General features: G+C 37.1%; 1 long non-coding RNA gene and 1 gene segment (V, D, J or C); both read right to left on the bottom strand.

Annotated features, from left to right (window-relative positions):
* Positions 1 to 541: 541 nt before the first annotated feature.
* Positions 542 to 21,005, bottom strand: part of LOC127506559 (immunoglobulin kappa variable 3-15-like) — a 92,129-nt gene continuing 71,665 nt past the window's right edge. The window contains 3 exon segments of the V gene segment in view: positions 542 to 785; positions 9,670 to 9,756; positions 9,849 to 9,952. Of these exon segments, the coding sequence occupies positions 544 to 785; positions 9,670 to 9,756; positions 9,849 to 9,952 (433 nt within the window).
* Positions 14,483 to 20,612, bottom strand: LOC127506603 (uncharacterized). 3 transcript variants are annotated; one of them, XR_007928082.1, is made up of 4 exons: positions 20,072 to 20,612; positions 17,536 to 17,648; positions 17,376 to 17,424; positions 14,483 to 17,272 (listed from the first exon to the last, which is right to left on the bottom strand). It is a non-coding gene; the product is annotated as an uncharacterized LOC127506603 (long non-coding RNA). The 3 variants fall into 3 exon arrangements; XR_007928081.1 differs by having other exon boundaries at positions 14,483 to 17,424; XR_007928083.1 differs by lacking the exon at positions 17,536 to 17,648 and having other exon boundaries at positions 17,376 to 17,463.

Genomic DNA, 21,005 nt, shown 5'->3' with positions numbered 1-21,005 from the left:
CCCAGAAAGCCAGGGGGACCTGGCCCATCCTGGTCTGAGGACCATAGACAGGGCCAGAAATCTAGCGTCGCCGCTCTGACCCCTCCTCCTCAGAGGAGCAGGTCGCAGAGAAGGCGAGAAGCTAGGAGGAAGAAGCAGGATCTTAGGGAAGTCATACAGCACAGGCGTTCTGAACGCCAGTAAGTATTTCTTTCCTTTCTGAGGGTTTGCACACACCAAGTGACTGACAGATAGAGAACTCAGTTATGTAACAGACACACCATCTAGTGATGAAGTATGGAAGTGCAATTAAAGTGACGGACTTTCCTGCTGTTAGATTATATTGTTGTGGCAAGTTTTGCAGGGCCAAGCACCACTAACATTTATATAATATAAAGATTATGTTACATGCTTAGTACCTCAAAATAAATAAATAATGTTTCTGAAAGGTTTGATACACCATTGTGTTGTTTGTGATCCTCCATCAGCAGCTGCAGTATCTCTCAGCTGTATCAGTGCATCACTGTGACGTCTGACTGACTGAGGTTTTTGTACCACTCTTTATCACTGTGTGAACACATATTGACTGTTGATGCTGTGTGCACTCTGACAGTAATAATCTCCTGTATCTTCAGTCTGGACTCCACTGATGGTCAGAGTGAAATCACTGCCAGATCCACTGCCACTGAATCTAGATGGAGTTCCAGTATAACGGCTTGTTGCTTCATATATGAGGAGTTTAGGAGCTTCTCCAGGTTTCTGTAAGTACCAGTGTAACTCATCACCACCATGCACTGCACTGCTGGCTTTACAGTTTATTCTGACTTCTTGTCCTGGTTGAGCTGTTATTGTTGATGGACTCTGAGTTACAGTGTACTGTCCTCTACACTCTGAGAGAAAGAACAACAAGAAAAAAATAAATAAAAATAAAATTATCAATTCTAAAAATTATCATCTAAAATTATAAACATTTAATATTGTAAGAGTATAATTGTAAAAACTGCATTACACAAACCTTGAATAAACAGTGTGAGAGTCCAGATGAAGAAGGTGATTGTGTTCATTGTTGTTCTTTTGTCTTGTGTGATGATGAAGATTGTGTTCTGTTCTGCTCTCAGTCATGAAGTGTTAAACTCACAGCACTATAAACACTCTCAGAGCACTGAAGCATGTGTGACAATGCAAAGAAGTGGGCAGGATTTACAACAGCGTGAGCTGCTAACAAACTAATAAACTCTGTACATATAAGATTTTACCTTTCAGAATGTTGTTGAACCATTTAATGATTAATTGTTCATATTGATTAATTGTAAAATGTTTTTTTATGTTTTGCAGACTGATAAGACACTAGTCTTTGACTTTATATGAACATCTGTCAGTGTGGATGAAGCATTTTCAGCTTTCAGTGCCGCTGTAGAAATAATCTATTCACTCTCATTCATGATTCATTTATATAAGGTGAATGTTTCTGATAATATGTGACCAAGATAAAGTGAGCAGCATTCAGCTGGTCATGTGATCTCAACATGGTGGCCACCATAAGGAGGGACAAAAGAAGATTTTTCTAGGCCACCGAAATGACTGGAGAATCATGAGTGTAGATCATTTTATACGTATTCGTCAAACACAATAATTATTTCTTTATGAGTACAGTTATGTACTACACCTTTAAAAAACATGATAACAATAAGAAATCAAGTACTAAATAAATCAAATTTACTGTATTTAAGGTAAACCAGAAAAATAAATAAATAAATAAAATAAGTCCATTATCTTTTGATCAATGTTGACGTGTTACTTAAGGAGGATCAGGAGTGCCACTTAAAAATAAAACGAAGAATCAATTAATTAATTTAATAATTCAAACATAAAAATGTATATAAATGAATCACTTTTTATATGGGCAAATTAATAGACATATTTAAAGTTGTTTATTTAATTCCTGTTTTTAAATGTAGTTTCATAAAACTATAAAACAATAAATTCAAAAAATATTTTTTGAATGTATAAATAAATAGACAAATTTGAAACGGGTTATTTAATTCTTTTTTTAAAACGTAGATCAATAAAACAATAAAAAGTACATTAGTAAATCATTTTAAATGCGCATTTAAATTGCTTTTTTTTTTTTAAGAATTTGGCAACAATTTTTTCTCTCTTTCTACAAATTGCTTTTCTTTGTCGGTTTGCCAAATGCTTTTCTTTATCCATTTGTCAATCGAGTGGTAAAATGCCATTGGACAGTACACATGTGGGAGCAACCAATCAACTTTCGCCTCAATTTGAAGAGCCAACCCTCTCTCACATGTAACACTCACTGTCATTGGACAGTTAGAGATCAAAGCTTCATCCCGCTTTAATTTGGTTTTGTGGCGCCATTTTAATGTCTTGCGCCTGAGTTACTGTGCATAAAACATCATGCAAGTACCATGGCTGACATTGGGTCTGTGTACCTTCTGATAATTTGTTTTCTCGTTTTTGTCTTCTAAACAGAAAAACGAAGAAACCATTCATTTATCACATATTCGACCCTCCTCATGAGCATAAATAAACAAATCTCGAGTCGTTTTTTCATATTTTTATTTTTGTTTTCATCAGTGGCGCCTGCAGCTGTACGGCTGTACGCATGTGCATACCATGAGAGGGCGCTAATTAATGCCGTTTTTTTTTTTTTTTTACATAATTTTTAAATTGATTATTAAAATCTATCTGCGTACACTCATGACATATTAAGAAAGCAAGAGAGAATGAGAATAAATAAAGGTGTGCGTTTGTGTGTTGTAAAGTCAAATGTGTGTATGTGCGTGCATGGGTGGACGGATATGGGTGAAAAGAAATCTGATTGGCTAGTTTAGTTTCGTCGTTTTTTCCACACATGAAAAATGACGTTACAGACGTTACAAATTGTTATTTCATAGTCTACCCTTGAACACGTAAATGAACGGCAAGAACGCATTAAAAGTTTCTGTTTCTGTTCTGTTTTCAGTTAAAAAGGTGTCATTTAAGCGTCCCCTAAGTTAATAATTAATGACTTTTACAACAAAAGTGATTCAATCAAAAACTTTAACTTGATAAACTTTATCTTAGAGCTGCTGTAAAGCCAAAACAAACCCTTTCTATTAATTTTCCTATTATCACTGTGAAGCTGCTCTGAAACAATCTGTATTGTAAGTATATAAATGAAGATGACTTGACTTGACCCTTGAATCGATTCTGCTCTGCGCTTCACTAGCTTATGCATTCTCTCCGCCCATAAATATAAATGAAAAATAAACAATCAACCATCATGTGAAACTCACTGACACTTCCAAAAATATCATTAGTGCGACAGACTAATCTTAATCTGGTAACAGATTAACAGTTAGACATTAATTACAATAAAGTGTATGGAGTATCAAGCACATGGGCTGAGTCTGAAATCACATACTCTCTTCAGTAGGCACTTATTTTGATCAAGTAATTACTTCACGACCGCCAAAAAAAGTATGTTCTGTATAGTATGAGTGTGTATGAATGTAATCTGGACGTACTACATCTGCCATGTTGTCATTATCTTCAGTATTACTCAGAAGTCTTTCAAATATAATTAATTCGAAGTGATGGTGCTTTATGTAACGTTGTCTAGCGTACGATCCTGTTTGACATTTGTGCTGGCTACTGTTTACAGGCCACCAGGACACCATACAGACTTTATCATAGAAACATTCAGACTGTGAATTCAGACATACTTCTGTTGTAACATACTGTTTTTGACCTACTATATAGAGAATGTGAAGAATGTGATTTTAGATGCAGCCACGGTCTTAAAGGAAAGGTGTGTAGATCTCAGTTATGTTAAAGACGTGACCCTCTAGTGGTGAAGTATGGAAGTCCAATTAAAGCGACTGACTTTCCTACAGTAAATAATACAGATAATATTGTAGTGTAAAGTTTTGCAGGGACGAGCACCACTCACATTTTCTCCAGATTTTAGTCCAGTTTAGTATAAGGGATATAAGATTGTATGTTACATGTTTACTAAATACATCATAATAAATAAAGTCTCTGAAAGGTTTGATACACCATTGTGTTGTTTGTGATCCTCCATCAGCAGCTGCAGTATCTCTCAGCTGTATCAGTGCATCACTGTGACGTCTGACTGACCGAGGTTTTTGTACCACTCTTTATCACTGTGTGAACACATCTTTACTGTTTAGATAGTGCCAACTCTGACAGTAATAATCTCCTGTATCTTCAGTCTGGACTCCACTGATGGTCAGAGTGAAATCACTGCCAGATCCACTGCCACTGAATCTAGATGGAGTTCCTGACTGAAGTCTTCTTATCCAATAAATGAGGAGTTTAGGAGCTTCTCCAGGTTTCTGTAAGCACCAGGACAGACAGGGTGTAGGGCTACAGCCTGTTAAAGGAGTGCTGGCGCTGCATCTCATCACAACAGTTTCTCCTGGTGTGACTGTATGAACTACAGGAGTTTGAGTAACTGTGATCTGTCCACTGGAGCCTGGAGAGAAATGAACATGATTTAAATTAAAAGTACATCAAGACAATAGGAAAATCATGTGTCATATTAGAAATAGATGTCATATTCATAAAATATAAAACTTTAGTATATTTGGTTTTAAGCAAGTCAGACTTTCACTGTATACCTGATATACAGATCAGAGTCCAGATGAAGAAGGTGATTGTGTTCATTGTTGTTCTTTTGTCTTGTGTGATGATGAAGATTGTGTTCTGTTCTGCTCTCAGTCATGAAGTGTTAAACTCACAGCACTATAAACACTCTCAGAGCACTGAAGCATGTGTGACAATGCAAAGTGACTCTCTCTATTTAAATCTTCATCCTGAAAACTGTAGATCAGTCACAAAAGACATTTCAAAGACAATTCCCAAAATAAACATTTCATTGCATGGTATTCCAAGGAGAAGCAGGTTTAAAATTCATTGTCAATGTGTTTTCTCTCACCCAGCATTCATATGTGAAGTCTATGGACCCCCTAAAGGGAACATGGGACAAACAAATATGAGATGGAAGGAATAACAATGCTTTTGCGTTACCCCGAGAAATTTTGTGTTCGCTCACAAAACCTTCGGAGCTGTTTGCAGGCGAATGCAAAAGCATTGACTTATTTTTATTTTTTCCTCCCATAATATTTTTTTCCCTTCACCACGTCCCTTTAGGGGCTCCAAAGAATTGACAAGCTTGAAATACAATGTTTATAAAGTCTGATTTAACACTTATAAATAAATGACAAAGAATAAGCATATTGTATCTTCTCTTCCCAAAGTCTTCAGAAGTGAATGACACCTGAAGCCAGACACATTCAGTTTACAAATGGCCGAGCTGCTCTTATGTTAAAAACAAGGTGGATAAAGACTATAATGTTTGTCTCATTCGTTTAGTGTCCAAACCTGCTCCTGAAGGGCCTGTAGAGTTCAGCTCCACGTCTACACTATCACAGACTTGTGCTGGAGGGGCGACAGATAAGAAAGTGGGACTCTAATAGCGACAAAGTCCACTTTCTGCTCTGACAATTCACCCATCCCTGAATTATGAGGGAAGTATATTAATATCACCTCAATACTTAATGCATTGGAGGAAGGTGACAGATAAGAGAGTGGGACGATAATGTCAACTCACCCTGCTGAAAAATCCAGCATAAACCAGCATGAATGGTCCAGACTGGTTTAGTGCTGGTCTAACTGGTCAAGAAAAACTGTGCTGGTGTAGCTGGTCCACAGCACTCCCACTTCCCACGCTGGCCCTATCCACCTTATTCCTGACTAGCCTACTGCGTTTCAAATCATGGGTTGCACTTCCAGTTTGGGGAACTTCCGTTTAAAAAGACTGAAATGAATCGTTTCAAATCATAAGGTTGCCCTACAAATAAAGCTTATCCGTCACTTTGACTGAATGAGCTGTCAAATTTTCTTTCATGTTTTATATTCAGACATCATGAGAATAACGTAACGCTTGGTATTTTAACGTAACATGTTATAACGAATATCTATGGCAAGAGCTCTTTTCAGTCGCTGCTTTCTATCCTCGTGATTATTTTCTTTTGTCCCTTTGCATGCCGCTGTAATAGTATGAAAAAGGACAACATATACTGCACATTTGTGGTCTGTTCTCCCGATATAATGTACGATATATCCCATTAATAATTCACTGGAATGAACGAAGAATCTCTCGATTTTCTCCTCAAAGCCTCACATCTCTTTCCAGGTGTGTTTTCACAGGTAAATACAATTTATTACCTGTAAAAATGATGGAAATCACTTTGAAATAATATCACGCAATCCTGAAGTTCATGGACATTTTTATTAAGCAACGTATATTACATAATACAGATATATATCACTAAAGTTATATTTAACCCGTCCGTTATTTCTGTGGAAAGAATCACGCTTTTTCATGGCCTGTTGAAAGTACCTTGTTGATGCTTTTACACTTTTAAATGTCCTTTTAATGTTCGTTGGTTGAAGGGTGAGTAGAAAAATGTCATCTTATTGTACCCAGTTTAAAAAAAAATAAAAAAAAATTATTATTGCTTTTATAGAGCGAGTCTTTCACTGACTGTTTACAGCTTAACGGAAGTTACACCCATAGTTCGCACAAAGCATTATGGGGCGTAGGAATAAGGTGGATACCAAAATCTATTTAAAATACATTTATTTCAGACTTAGTATCCTTCAAATCCATTAACATATTTATTGACATATCATTTAGAACTTACTGATATAAAATTATAATTAAACTTTATTTGGAGTATTTATTTATTGCACAATGCACATTTCTTAAAGGGGTGGTTAATTATGATTTGACTTTTTTAACTTTAGTTAGTGTGTAATGTTGCTGTTTGAGCATAAACAACATCTGCAAAGTTACGATGCTCAAAGTTCAAAGCAAAGGGAGATATTTTCTTTTAAAGAATTCTGTTTAAGGACTACAACAAACGGCTGGTAGGGACTACAACGAGCTTCTTCCTGGATTGGTGACATCACTAACCCTACAATTTACATAAACCCCGCCCCTGAGAACACACAACAAAGGGGGCGAGGCCATGTTATTGCAATACAGTACATAACACAAATGAAATAGCATGTCATAAAAGCAAGGTGATAACATGACAAGTGTAACACTTTAGAAGTTGCTCTTAATTCACTGAAGAACAAGACCAGGGATAAATGCTTTCTAGCCAAAAATGTGAAGAAACCGAAGAGAGCAGAGGTTAACTTTTGCCCTGCTAATCCAACTGGAGAAACAGATGAAAGCCTTGAAAAATGATGTGAGCTACTGACTGATTTCGGATCAGTAGTAAAAGAAAAGTTGTCTAAAACGTTCGCCTACACAAGGAGAAATGTGGTACAGAACAGTCCAGTTTTTTGAGGACTGCACTCTTTCAGATTGAAAAGGTAAGGTCATATTTACTCTTCTCTCATTTACTCTTCATTTGTGCTACAGTTGATGCTCTCCTCATCATGTGTTATAGGGATACTCCACACAAAAAGGAAAATTCTCACATTTACTCACTCATGTCATCCCATATGTAAATGTCTTTCTTTCTTCAGAGGAACACAAACATTTTTAAAGAAATAACTCCTCTCTGTGAGTCCATATAATGCAAGTGGATGGGACCTCTAGAGTTGATAAAGGTCATTTCTGTTGAAAAGGTAGAAACTACTGCTACAACCACACAAAACAAACACAATGGTAATTCCCAGTTAATGAATCAATGTCTTTTGAAGCTAAATCAACTGGGGATCTATAGATTTCCATCATGATTTTGTGTGGTTGTAGAAGTGTTTCTACCTTTTCAGATAGATGTGGAGGGGGCGGGTTTTAATTGTGCTCTTGTTTGGTGGAATATAAAAGCGTCAGTATTGACATTATGCAGAAGTGCGTCTGCCTAGCGTCAGTGACGGAGTTACAGGATTTCCAGCGCACCATGTGAATGTTCGAGAGGTAGGAGTATTCAGCCGTGATGTGGGCTGTTTGTTTGTGCCATGCAGGGTTACATTATTTCATTGTAGTGTAGATTGAGGAGCATTTGTGGGATGCTTTTAGTGATGGCTGTTTCCATGGAAATGCATTCTATCTACCATGGAGTTCCCTGTGTTATGGGAGTCGCCATTTGACAGACACTTCTACTATGGGTTTGGTTGCTTATTAGTGACCTAGCTAGTGATCCTTACTCTTGGAGTGTGTTGTATTTACACAGTTAATGTCTGAGCCAATGCAAGAGACGTTGCAGCGGTCTTTGGTTTCCCTTTAAACTGCTGCTTGAATGTCTGCCGTTCATGTTTGCTTCACCGTAGATGACTGCTTGGACATCGATCTGTGTTCTCGTGGCCGTTATATTGTTTCTGGGATCAATCTTTGGAGCTGTGTGAGATCAGCCTGTGTGATTGTGCTGCTGGACCGGACCATCAGATCAGCACTATTAGTCTGACCGTGATATCGCACTGTGTTTACTCGTTAATCCTAACCAATTTCTTCCAGCATGCGACACTTGTGGGATCAGCCGGGTCATTAGTCTGGCCTGCCGCCTGGTGCTTTACTCCTAATTTTGAACATTCGTATGTATCAACTCAAATCAAAGTCTTGAGGGGGTGTACAATGGGCAGTTATCCACCAGTGAGTTTTTTTTTTTTCTCTCTTATTCTTTTGGGATTGATTTGTTTTTGCTTGTTCTAACTGTATTGTGATTTAATTGATTTGTTAATTTGTGTTCTTTTTTTGTATTTAGTTATTTTTAATTTGCTTGTGGTTCATTTAGTTTGTAAACCAGGTTGCTCCTGCTGTCGGACGCAGCGCCCCATTGACTGCATAGAACAGGTTCGGTTGTTGTTGTGTTTTTGTTTGTTTCTTGGAGGCACATGTTGAGCTGATTAAAGGCTTTTACAGATATATGTACAAATATTGTGTAAAGTGTGTGTTTGTTTGTGTTTTACTTTGTGTTTAATTCCCCCTTCAGAATTGGAGGGCCAGTGCTGTAGGAGGATCCAATGCCCTGTTTGCCTTGACACGTTCAAGACCTGATTAATCTTTGTGGGTCTAAATGCAGTGAATTTTGGCCTTCACTCTGTAACTGAAGGTATTTTCACATGTAACGTGTCAGTCATGGTCTCATCTGGAAAGAGATTGACGGATCTGAGCGGACGCTCTCAATGTCTTGATGGTGCCTGGGAGTTTCAATGTTTACACATTTAGAGGAAATAAACCTATGAATGACATACTAAGAGTAGTCAATGAACAATAAACTGGGTTAAGAGAATGTATTTAAATCTTATATATTACATTTACCTTTAAAGTCTTTCGAAACTTTGCTAAACATTGTCATTGTGTTGTTTGTGATCCTCCATGAGCAGCTGCAGTATCTCTCAGCTGTATCAGTGCATCACTGTGACGTCTGACTGACCGAGGTTTTTGTACCACTCTTTATCACTGTGTGAACACCCAGTTACTGTTGATGCTGTGTGCACTCAGACAGTAATAATCTCCTGTATCTTCAGTCTGGACTCCACTGATGGTCAGAGTGAAATCACTGCCATAGTTAGATCCACTGCCACTGAATCTAGATGGAGTTCCTGACTGAAGGCTTCTTATGTCATAAATGAGGAGTTTAGGAGCTTCTCCAGGTTTCTGCTGATACCAAGACACACAGTCTCTACAGCCAGAAATCAGCTGACTGGTTTTACAGCTGATTGTAACAGTTTCTCCTTGTTTGATGGATTTTATTGTTGGATTCTGAGTCACTGTCACTTGTCCCCAGCTCTCTGAAATTAACATATTTTAGTCAATAATGGTTATTGGACTGTAAATGAGATGTGGTTGTTTATTTTTCAAGATATTTAAAGAAGATATTTACCCTGAATGCAGAGAGTGAGAGTCCAGATGAAGAAGGTGATTTTGTTCATTGTTGTTCTTTTGTCTTGTGTGATGATGAAGATTGTGTTCTGTTCTGCTCTCAGTCATGAAGTGTTAAACTCACAGCACTATAAACACTCTCAGAGCACTGAAGCATGTGTGACAATGCAAAGAAGTGGGCAGGATTTACAACAGTGTGTGCTGATAACAAAAATAAACTGAAAAAAAAATAAAAAAAATAAACTCTCTACATATAAGATTTGGTATTTCAGTGGTCTACTTTAGACATTCTATTGACTGTAAGTAACTTTACAATGTCAACATTTACATGTCAACTTATTCTACTTACCCGAACCGAAACCTAACAGTGTACTACAGTCTACTAATACATTAATGAGAGTTAGTTGACAAGTTACTTCCCAGATAGCAAGGTGACATTGATTCAATGTTGAAATTCCATCAGAATCATCATTTTGGTTGAGATTGAAAATTCAATGCTAAATAATATTGAATCAATTTAATCAATATTGAAATTTCAATGCTTTTCAGTGTTGAAAAAGACAACATTGAATCGACGTTGATATTTCAATGCTTGTCAGTGTTGAAAAAAATATGAACATTGAATCAATGTTGATTTTTGGTCAGCTTCATCACTGGTGGAACTTAGACTAAGCTATGTCAATCCATCTGTCCCCTCATTCAACACTTTATTCACATTAGCATTCATGCTCCTCATGACCCTTCCTTCTAGTCCCACAAAAAAAATAAATAAATAAAAAAAATAATTATGTCAACTGAAGTGTGAGATAAACTCCAACCAGTTGGAAGTCAGTGAGATGAAAAAGCTGGACATTATTATTATAATAACGCTACACTCTTTCAACTTAAACAGTAAATTCACAACTACTTAAAACATCTCAGCTGCACTTTAAGGATCCCGCATCAGACGTTTTTCTGATGTCACGACGCACGAGAGTCTTGAACTTTCTGCTCGAATCGATCGATTTTCTCGGACTGAAAGGTAGGTTGAATCCGGAAATTTGTTTTACTTTAATATATTAGATAATGCAGCGTTTGAATGTGTGATTTATAGTTCATTAACGTTGTTTGTGGACATGAATCCTAACAGAATCGTAATTAATCGAATTTAAAATGAATTCCTCCTTTACCGTGTAGCAGCGCGAGATATTTGAAATGCTGTGGGCGGGAAGTGCGCGTGGTGCGGGAGAAAACGCCCGAGGCTGTGGGGAATCCTGCATTATAATATTGAGGCAGATCGAGGCTTCGCGAAACACTGAAGCAGTTGAAGCAAATGTGCCATAATGTGTCGAGGCTTCGAAACAATCTGACACCCGTCTCCACGGTGACCCCTAGTGGTCAGAACCGTGTAAATGCAACAAAACTGTTTTATTGAAAGTAAAATCTATGCAATTAACTAATCATCTAATAAGATTAAATATAGAGTGTCTGTATAATATGTGTTCTTTTATCAATTTTCAGGGCTTGTTTCTCTGTTCCATGGCTTGAGCTAAACACGCAAATAAGAGATTAATAACTACCATTATTCATTTTAATTATTCTAATGTCTAATTACATAATGTCTTAAAACATCTACAAATATATAAAACTGATCAGAGATCAGGTAAAACCATAGGGTAAAGCAGGCACGTGCACAGGTAGGGCTGTTTTATTTTATTTATTTATTTTCTTCAATAAATCAATGCTATTGGTCACCCTTTACGTCTGTCTGTCTGATTTACAAATATATTTAGCCAATTAAAGGTATTAAAAAGAGCTTATGACAAAATCTTTTTGGATCCGCTCAAACTGTCAGTCAAACCTCTTAACTCCACCCCCTGAGTGCAGATCCACAGCAGAGCAGCTGAATGTTTTACAACGGTAAATAAATATCTTGTTGTTTGAATAAGTACAACGTTGTCTTTACAGAAGAAACACTAGTATGTCTATAAAGGCTCATATTTTATGCATTTGAGGCCTGAGACCGGACCGGCGGCGGAGAGAGAGGGAGGGGGCTAGCATTTGCCAGCTAAGTTAGTCATAGCCAATACCCTACAAATAGCCTTAAATAGCCTGTGCATACAGTAGTATTACATCTTTTATAGATTGAGATTTTGGCCAAACGTATTTTACAACAGGAAAAACTGAGCGCTCATATCCTATTGATGATGACTTAGCCTAATGTGATGCCGTCGTTTTAATGACGGACAAATCACACATTTGCACACATTCGATGGTCAAAAACCCGGCGTAACTGCATTTGAGTTTGACACAAAGCGAGTGATCCTCGTCAGCTAGGTAAAATATATTTCTAAGAAATTTCTTATTTGATTTATGATGGCTATCTGCTAATACACTTAATTTATTAACATTTAACCATATTATATATGGTCACACAGTATGGTTAATGTTTAAGAAGTTAATATGCATTATTAGGGGGGTGCCCTTTTTCAGTTTCAGCACATGTCCCTCAAAAGGTCTGTGCACGGCCCTGGGGTAAAGCCCATAGACACTTGTTCAATTGTTCTCAATGAATCTGGGTTCACTTTATCATCGCCCTCTACAGGTGAACCATTGAAATTTCGAACTGTTTTGAAACGTTTCGAAACAGTGATGACGTAATGAAGACTCGTTTACTGAAATCACGTGACCTTGGTAGTTTGATACACGCTCCGAATCACTGATTCGAAACAAAAGATTCATAAAGCTTCCAAGCTTCATGAAGCAGTGTTTCGAATTCGGCTATCACTACCTGTATCCCATTGTGCTATCGGTGGGTATGACTGCGACAAACTCGTGCCTATAAAGCATTCTATTTGCCGTGATATCCTGATGGATTCTCCCTCTCGTTCTATGCCGTGATTGTTTGCTGCCGTCTTCAAGCTATTAAAAGGAGCTGCTGTTTATACAGCCGCGCAGACTAAATTATCGCCATTTATTAACGGGGACTGCTGGTCTGATTTTTACGTGCCGTTCTAGTGCCCTGCTTCGTGTTTTGGTTTGTTTGGGAGGCCTGAATAGCTCTTTCATTTATAGGAAGAGATTAAACTGGCCTCTGTTTCTCTTCTTTTTCTTTTCTGAGTTAAATCATTTAACCTTTTTGTTTTTCTTTGTTAATTTTGTGGAAGTTTTGTTTAATTGAACTGATTTGATTTTCTTTTCTGTAAAAGCATTTAAGTTCTGTGGTTGTATTTGCATGTGCTCAATCTATTAATGCAACTCAAATTGTGTGATCAGCTACTGATGGAACAATTTCAGGAGATCAACTATCTGATTCTAAGGTTACGTTGTTGCTTCTCCTTACTTCTGTCTGTCCTTGATACCATTTACGTGAGGAGTTGCTTCATTAGTGATGTCCATACTGCCATTTCTGCCAAGTCCATTTTTATAGTTATTTATTTTCTTTTTGATTTATTGCAGGAGCTGAGGTCCCACGGGTGGATTGGTCTCCCTCCTTGTGGTGGTGGTTCTCTTTCATCGTGTGCGGTGTACACTTTGAGTGTTTGATAGTGTGATTAGAGTGCACGGGTGCAGGGATGTGCACAGACATTTTGGGGGGCAGGGGCTCAAGTGGAAAAAAGGGCACTTCTCATAAATATATTAAGACAATTTTGACTTCCTTACCAATTTATTTTAATTCCCTTACACTTACTTACGCAATTGTTTTATACTCCACAGGTTTCTACAAAATAATCAGTTCACACAGAGACCATGGTCTTCTTTAGTATTCACTAGGTTTATCACAAGAGAAGGCAACAGCAACTATTTTCAAGTAGCTATATATTTAGAATAAATGACTGCACCAAGGAGAGGGACATTGTTTCACTAATAATTTGTTTATTTTGCACAAATCGATAAATCGTTTTAATTATTTTGGTGTTATTGGAATACTTCTTTCATGTAGTGGACAATTTTAAGATTGTGGTCCATTTTTGCTTCCATGTCTTTTACTCTAATGGGAAGAAAACTTAACTTTGACCCTACACATTTAGATGGAGTTTGTTTTAAGCCTACTACCCTCCATCTGTTTGCATCTGTAGATTTCTTCTAAATTAACCAAAACAAGCTAATCTGCATATTTAAACACATCAAGAGTTTTTTTCCCCCCCCTGAAATGTTTTAAATACATTACATATTATAACAAATGCCTGCAGAGGGCGCCAAACGCCTGCTGATTTTTGTTGTTACACAGCACAGCACGATCAAAGCCAACTACCATAATTAAAAATATATTAGTTAAATAATAATATTCGGACACTTTTTTTTTTATAGAAATGCTACAGCCGCTGTAATTTCTTCAACAAGAATATGACATCAAACATGCACACTCAGAGTGAGGGTTTAAACTTTTATTGATGTATTATCCTGTGTAAGCGTAGATTTAAGAATAGCATTATGTAATGCGGTATTATGATTTTTAAATAGTTTTAATTGGAATAATGCGGTTCATGAATGCTCGTCCGTGGAATTCTCCTCTTCTGGTATTGACAGCCCTACAGATATAACTTTACCAAGGTTCAAAACGCAATGCATGGCACATTAAAATAATTCACATGTTTGAGAACATACATAGGCTACCTGAAAGAAATGCACGGGATGGATCCATCTAGGGCTTTTTTCTTTTTCGCTTCTCATCGCCAGACAGCAGTTGCACTTTCCCGGGCATAGTTGTCACAAGTTTTCAGCCAGCAGCAAACACGAGGTGGGGCACATGGGTGCGGGAATGAATGGCGTGTCAAGGAGGGAGGGCATCTGAACTCGACAAAGCCGACCTGATATAGTATTTTTTTTTTTTTTTTTTCAGCAGCCTAAATATATTTGTTTGACATGGAAGCTGTGCGCAAACAGGAATATATGTTCATTTATTAAAAAAAAAAAAAAAGCACCCCAGAAAAACAGGGCACTTTCTCTCGAGGAAGAAAAAGGGCAGGGGCTCAAGCCCCTTTTATGTCTATGTGTGCACGTGCCTGCACGGGTGTGTGTGCGCGTGAACGTGTGCTCTTGTGAAACCAAACTCTACATTGATTCCTGCCGTTGGGAGCCTCAGCCCTGCTGGTATCATTCCGTTTTGTTTTACATATCCACATATAATTGCTACTTAAGTTGGTTTGTTTGTTTTATCTTTTTCTTTGTGTAATTTGTTTTCTTTTGTTTGAAGTGGGGTTTCAAGAGTTTTTTTGTGATTCAGTGTTTTAAATTATTCTTGTATTTTTATACTTACGTCTCTGGCCTAATTTTATGAGGGAACCGAACCTGTATGCTTTATTACTCAATTTGAGTGGTTTGAGTATTTTCCCTGGGGTTAATCCTTAGGGTGGCGTAGTCGGACTTTATTACTAGTGAACAAAAACGTGGGCTTGTGTCTTAAAATTGTATATATAGGTTATTTAATGCTTCCCTTGTCAGTTAGAAAGTTTTGTTTGTTATGTTGGCCTGGAACTCTCCTGAAGATTTGCTTCCTTTATTTCTTTCTTTTTGTTGATGTTATCTTTGAATTGTTATTAAATACATTAAGTTATTTTGCTTAATTTGGTGTTTGTGGCTTTTCTGGATCAGGGGATTGAAGTGACCGTCAGTCATTTTCGTTTTATTTATTATTTTTATTTTATTTACAATAATTGTTACATCCTCCTACCCCTAGACAAACTGGGAGGATCGTAACATCAGTGATGCATCAAAGTCATCAGCATATACACCATAGTGAAAATGTCTCTTTAAGAACAGTGTACATTTACTGCTAAATTGTAATATATTTGCATATTCATTGTCCAGTATATTATTATGGAAATTAATGGAATCATTTGCAGATTTAGTTTAGACGTTTTATTGTTAATCACTGTTAATTCTGCAATAAGCCTCATTTTTCATCACGATCATAGTCAGTACAAATATTGCATTCATAACTGATATTTATGTTTATTTCTTTGTTTTCCACATACATCACATGTCTCATATTTAATCTCAGTCATCTCCACTGACACTATTGTCTCTTAAACAGTTGGAAATGATGCTGAAACTATATGGTCATCATTTTTAAATAATTGTTTCAGTTTATTTCACTCTTTGTTTATTTAGGTCATCATAGATTTAAAATGTAGTAATATTAGGATATCTTTGATGGATTTTCACAGGCTTAGACTGAACGTTTGAGTCTGGGACAAGAGTGTAAAAAATCTAAAATATAAGATAAAAACGCATTTACAAAGCAGTAAAAACTAATGATGAAGGCGTGATAAAAGGTTTCCAAGATGGTTTCTGGATTCTGCTCCATGTTGACATGATTGAATCCCATAATATCTGCAGATCTCTTATTGTACCAAAGGTTTTCTGTTGGATTCAGATCTGTGATCTTGAAGGCCACTGAAGAACATTGAACTGATTGTCAAGATCACAAAACCAGCTTGAGACGACTTCTGCTTTGACACATCATCTCACAAATACATGCAGGTCATTTGCATTTCTATTGAATTTGTGTCTCTTAAAGGATTAGTTCACTTCTGAATGAAAATTTCCTGATAATTTACTCACCTGCATGTCATCCAAGATGTTCATGTCTTTCTTTCTTCAGTCGAAAAGAATTTAAGATTTTTGAGGAAAACATTCCAGGATTTTTCTCCATATAGTGGACTTCACTGGAGTTCAAATGTCAGTTTCAGTGCAGCTTCAAAGGGCTCTACATGATCCCAGATGAGGAATAAGGGTCTTATCTAGAGAAATGATTGGTAATTTAAAAAATAAATAAATAAATATATACTTTTTAACCACAAATGCTTGTCTTGCACTAGCTCTGCGATGCACCATGCATATATTGTATTTTTTTTTCTGAATAACAAGGAAATGAGTAGAAATTAATTGTTGCCATATGGCAACGCTGTACCATAGAGGGTTAAAGACTGCTTGTTTCCCTTCATGTTCATGTGTGTTAACAACACAACACTGTTATTAGGCTTACACACCCTTGTTGAAGTTGTCTTTAAAAGACTGAAGGTGTTGTGCTGTTTTTTTTTTTTTTTTGTGATCAATTTTTTATTGTTTATAGATTTAACAAAACATCCATTCAAACAAAAAAAAAAAAGAAAAAAGGGGGAAGGGAGAGCAACAGACATATTATCAATAATTTTACAATCTGAAAGGGGAAGAGAGAGAGCGAAGAGAGAGAAAACAAATACATTATATTGTCATTCCTATATATAGTCCAATATGTTGGAAGAAAAACATTGCCATGCATCAGTGGTACTGGGTTTAGCCTTGTTGATTTGTGCTGTTGTACATTTTGTACATGTGTTTTTGCACACATGTGCGGAGTAAACCAGTTCTGTATTATTGTCTTCTTTGCAGCTGTAAACAACATTCTCTTCTTTAATGAACTCATACAGCAGTTAGAATCGTCATTGAGAAGACATAAACCTGGATTAGAGACGTAATCAATTTGTAGTAAAAAGGACAAAACAGAATTCACATGAGTCCATAACAACAACTGGACATTCCCAAAACATGTGGAGAAAAGTACCTCATGATAAAGATGTATGCTAGATACCAATCCATCGCGATGCATAATCCTCTTAAAAGAAAAGCAAGATAAATAAAAGTATTGATGCCTGTTAAAGAGAACAGAAAAAACCAAAAAAAAAAAAAAAAACAAGATAAAGGAACGACAAACAACAATGTACATGTACACGAGAATGTAGGTGTGTGCAAACAACAGAAACAAATGTTGACCAGTCCACTTCAACACAAGACATGTCCCCAGGCCCACTGAGCCAGAAACTGCTCTCCATTTGCCCTGAAAAAAATAAATAAATAAAATAATTTGTTATTTACGAGTCAGCGGACGAGCGTACAGGACAAGATTCCAAAAAGAAATGAACAAGTCGTCAAGGTTTTATCTTTTGTCAAAATTGAGTTATTCACATATTCATATTCTGTGACAACTTATTTACATTATGTGATGTTTCTTTTTTTAAGTTTTGGTACTTTTTTTAGAAAACAAAAAGGTTCTGTCTACAAAGTCGCACTCTAACTTGACTCTATAAGGTTCTATCTGCGTGAGCCAATCAGCACTTTGAATGCACACACAAGGACCAATCAGGATCAGCGTTCTTTGTCATGTCGCCACAATAGCGGAAGAAAGCGCAAGAAAACGCTAAATCGGTGAAGACTAAATAATTTCACACAACGCGATATTTATTAGAAAGCTCATGATCGACTATTTTATTTATGATCTTGACAATGACAGCAGCCCAAATTCCAGGGAATTACAGTCTTGTTGTGTGTTTTGCTGTATCTTTTGTTAGGGAGTTATTTTCAGTTAGACACCATGCTAACGTTAGCCAGCAGCGCTATTAAAAGGATAGGTCCGGGTTTTGTAGTCTATTTACTTATTTCCAGTCACGTCATTGTCATACGAGGGAAAGTTATGTACATATTAGGTTATTTAACCTTGATCCATCCTGTGTGCTTGAATTGAGCTGTATGTAGATATAAAGCTCTACACTATGGCATACTGGATTAAAGTGTATACTAGATTAAGTGAGATGAAATGTTAAATTTTAGATTGTTGGCAAAAACTGAGTTGTTGCATAGTTGAAGTAATTTAAATATTTTAAATGTGAAATATTTTTAATTAAATTTAGTCAGTGAAACATTTTTCAATGTTTATTAAACTTTGTTAAACACCTTTGCTGAAGCATTGTCTGTTTTCTTGCAGTTTTTTAGTCTTAAAATGTCTTAAATTTTACAATATTGCTGCTTTCTGTTTAAACAAAAGGAAACTTATACTTAAATGGTTCCTGCAATAATGTGTTAAATTACCCATATATAAATATTCATTTAAAATATAAAAAATAAATGTCATAAAAACCATTAAATTAAACTTTCTCATGCATGTCAACACATTGTTACAACACTAATTTTATGTTTTAAAGGAAATTATAAGCAAACTGTTTGTGTTTCTTGAAAATTATTGCTTCAATTAATTTTTTACCAGATAGAACCTTATAATTCCAAGCGAAAAGTGTTTTTTGTTTTTTTTTTAGAATTAAAAGGTTCTATCTGCATTTGACCCGTTCCAAAAATCCCCATTTACAAATTTGAGAGGATTTTGATATTGTACATTTAGAATACATTTACTGTCCCTGTCATTTTCATGTTTGAAAGAAACTTGTTCCCCATATAGTTTTTGCTATATGGAATGCAAAAACTTTGAAGCTCAATATCTCAAAACCGCTCAGAACGCAGACAGAACCTTATAATTCCAAGGGGATAAAGTGTCCATGGCCACCTTGTTATCGTTCTCTTAAAGGGTTAGTTCACCCAAAAATGAAAATTCTGTCATTAATTACTCACCCTCGTGCCGTTTTACACCCGTAAGATCTTCGTTGATCTTCGGAACACAAATTAAGATTTTTTTGTTGAAATCCGATGGCTCCGTGAGGCCTACATAGGGAGCAATGACATTTCCTCTCTCAAGATCCATAAAGGTACTAAAAACATATTTAAATCAGTTCATGTGAGTACAGTGATTCAATATTAATATTATAAAGCGAAGAGAATATTTTTGGTGCGCCAAAAAAAAAAACGACTTATTTAGTGATGGCCGATTTCAAAACACTGCTTCAGGAAGATTCGGAGCGTAATGAATCAGCGTGTCGAATCATGATTCAGATCGCGTGTCAAACCACCAAACTGCTGAAATCACGTGACTTTGGCGCTCCGAACTGCGGATTCGACACGCTGATTCATTACGCTCCGAATCTTCCTGAAGCAGTGTTTTGAAATCGGCCATCACTAAATAAGTCGTTATTTTGTATTTTTTGGTGCACCAAAAATATTCATGAACTCACATGAAGTGATTTAAATATGGTTTCAGTACCTTTATGGGTCTTGAGAGAGGAAATGTCATTGCTGGCTATGGAGGCCTCATGGAGCCATCGGATTTAAACAAAAATATCTCAATTTGCATTCCGAAGATTAACGAAGGTCTTACGGGTGTGGAACGACATGAGCGCGAGTAATAAATGACATTATTTTCATTTTTGGGTGAACTAACCCTTTAAGGACAGTGAGGATCATCATAAACTTTATCCCCTTGTTGAGCTGAAGGGATGGAGACGGAAGCCGTTGCCTTCCCGCTGCAGAGTATATCTTCTGTGAAGGAACTGACAAAATCTTCCGCCTTTTGAGGAGAGTCGAACATCATCTGCTCACCTTTGTGCCGTAGTTTAATTGCCGCCGGATAGATGAGGAAGGCCTGGAGACCGAGTGCGTTCATCTTCAAGACTGGATTAAAGCTCTTTCTCTTGGTAGTTGTGGCTGGACTAAAGTCGGGAAAAAATAGTGGCGTGACATTGTCCTGTGTATATTTTACCGGATACGCCTGCCGAGCACCCTTCAGGATCACCGACCTGTCATGCATCTTAGTACACGGAAGATGAGAGTACGCGGCCGATCAGAGTTTTTCCTTCAGTCATACACGTGATGGGCCCGGTCAATCTCGATGTCACGGCCTTTCAGTGAAGAGATTCACCTGGAAAGATTAGCTCTGAGGAAGCCAGTTGCATCGGAGCCCTCCGCCCCCTCAGGCAGAGCCACCAGTCGTACATTATTTCTCCTGTTCCTGTCTTCAATGTCCGTCATTTTTGGTGAGTTGGTGAGTTTGTGACTGTCCTCCTATCCTCACGTGCAGCAGCCTGAACAGAATCGACCCGGTCACGTGTCTATCACTTCTCTTACTGTTGAAGCCACAACTGAATCGAGAGTACTTTGTTGCTCTTTGAGCGTTAGCTTGATACCGTTAGCAATAGCAGTGTCGAGATCCTCTCTGGAGATGGTGGAATCTTTGAATTTTTTATTTATTTGCGATTGTTCAATCTCTCTTTTCCGATTGTCCTTGACTGCTGGTGTACTCATAGTGGGATAGAAAAAGAGTGGTTCAGAATTTACTGACAGGATTATACAATATCTGACAAAGTGAGACGAGCGAAGGACTGTGAGTGCATTGCTGCCGAAGGGTCACGTGATCTCCAGGTGCTGTTTATTTCATCCTGCCACATTTAATCAGTTTCACATGATCAAGAGTGCAGTTATACTGAATATCAGCACGGCTGTGATTCTACCATAGACATGAAGAGCAGCACGACTG

The sequence above is a fragment of the Ctenopharyngodon idella genome, chromosome 24, assembly GCF_019924925.1.
Source record: "Ctenopharyngodon idella isolate HZGC_01 chromosome 24, HZGC01, whole genome shotgun sequence".
NCBI classification, from domain to species: Eukaryota; Metazoa; Chordata; class Actinopteri; order Cypriniformes; family Xenocyprididae; genus Ctenopharyngodon; species Ctenopharyngodon idella.
Note: the sequence above shows the minus strand (reverse complement) of the source record. Positions and strands in the feature narration are given on the sequence as shown.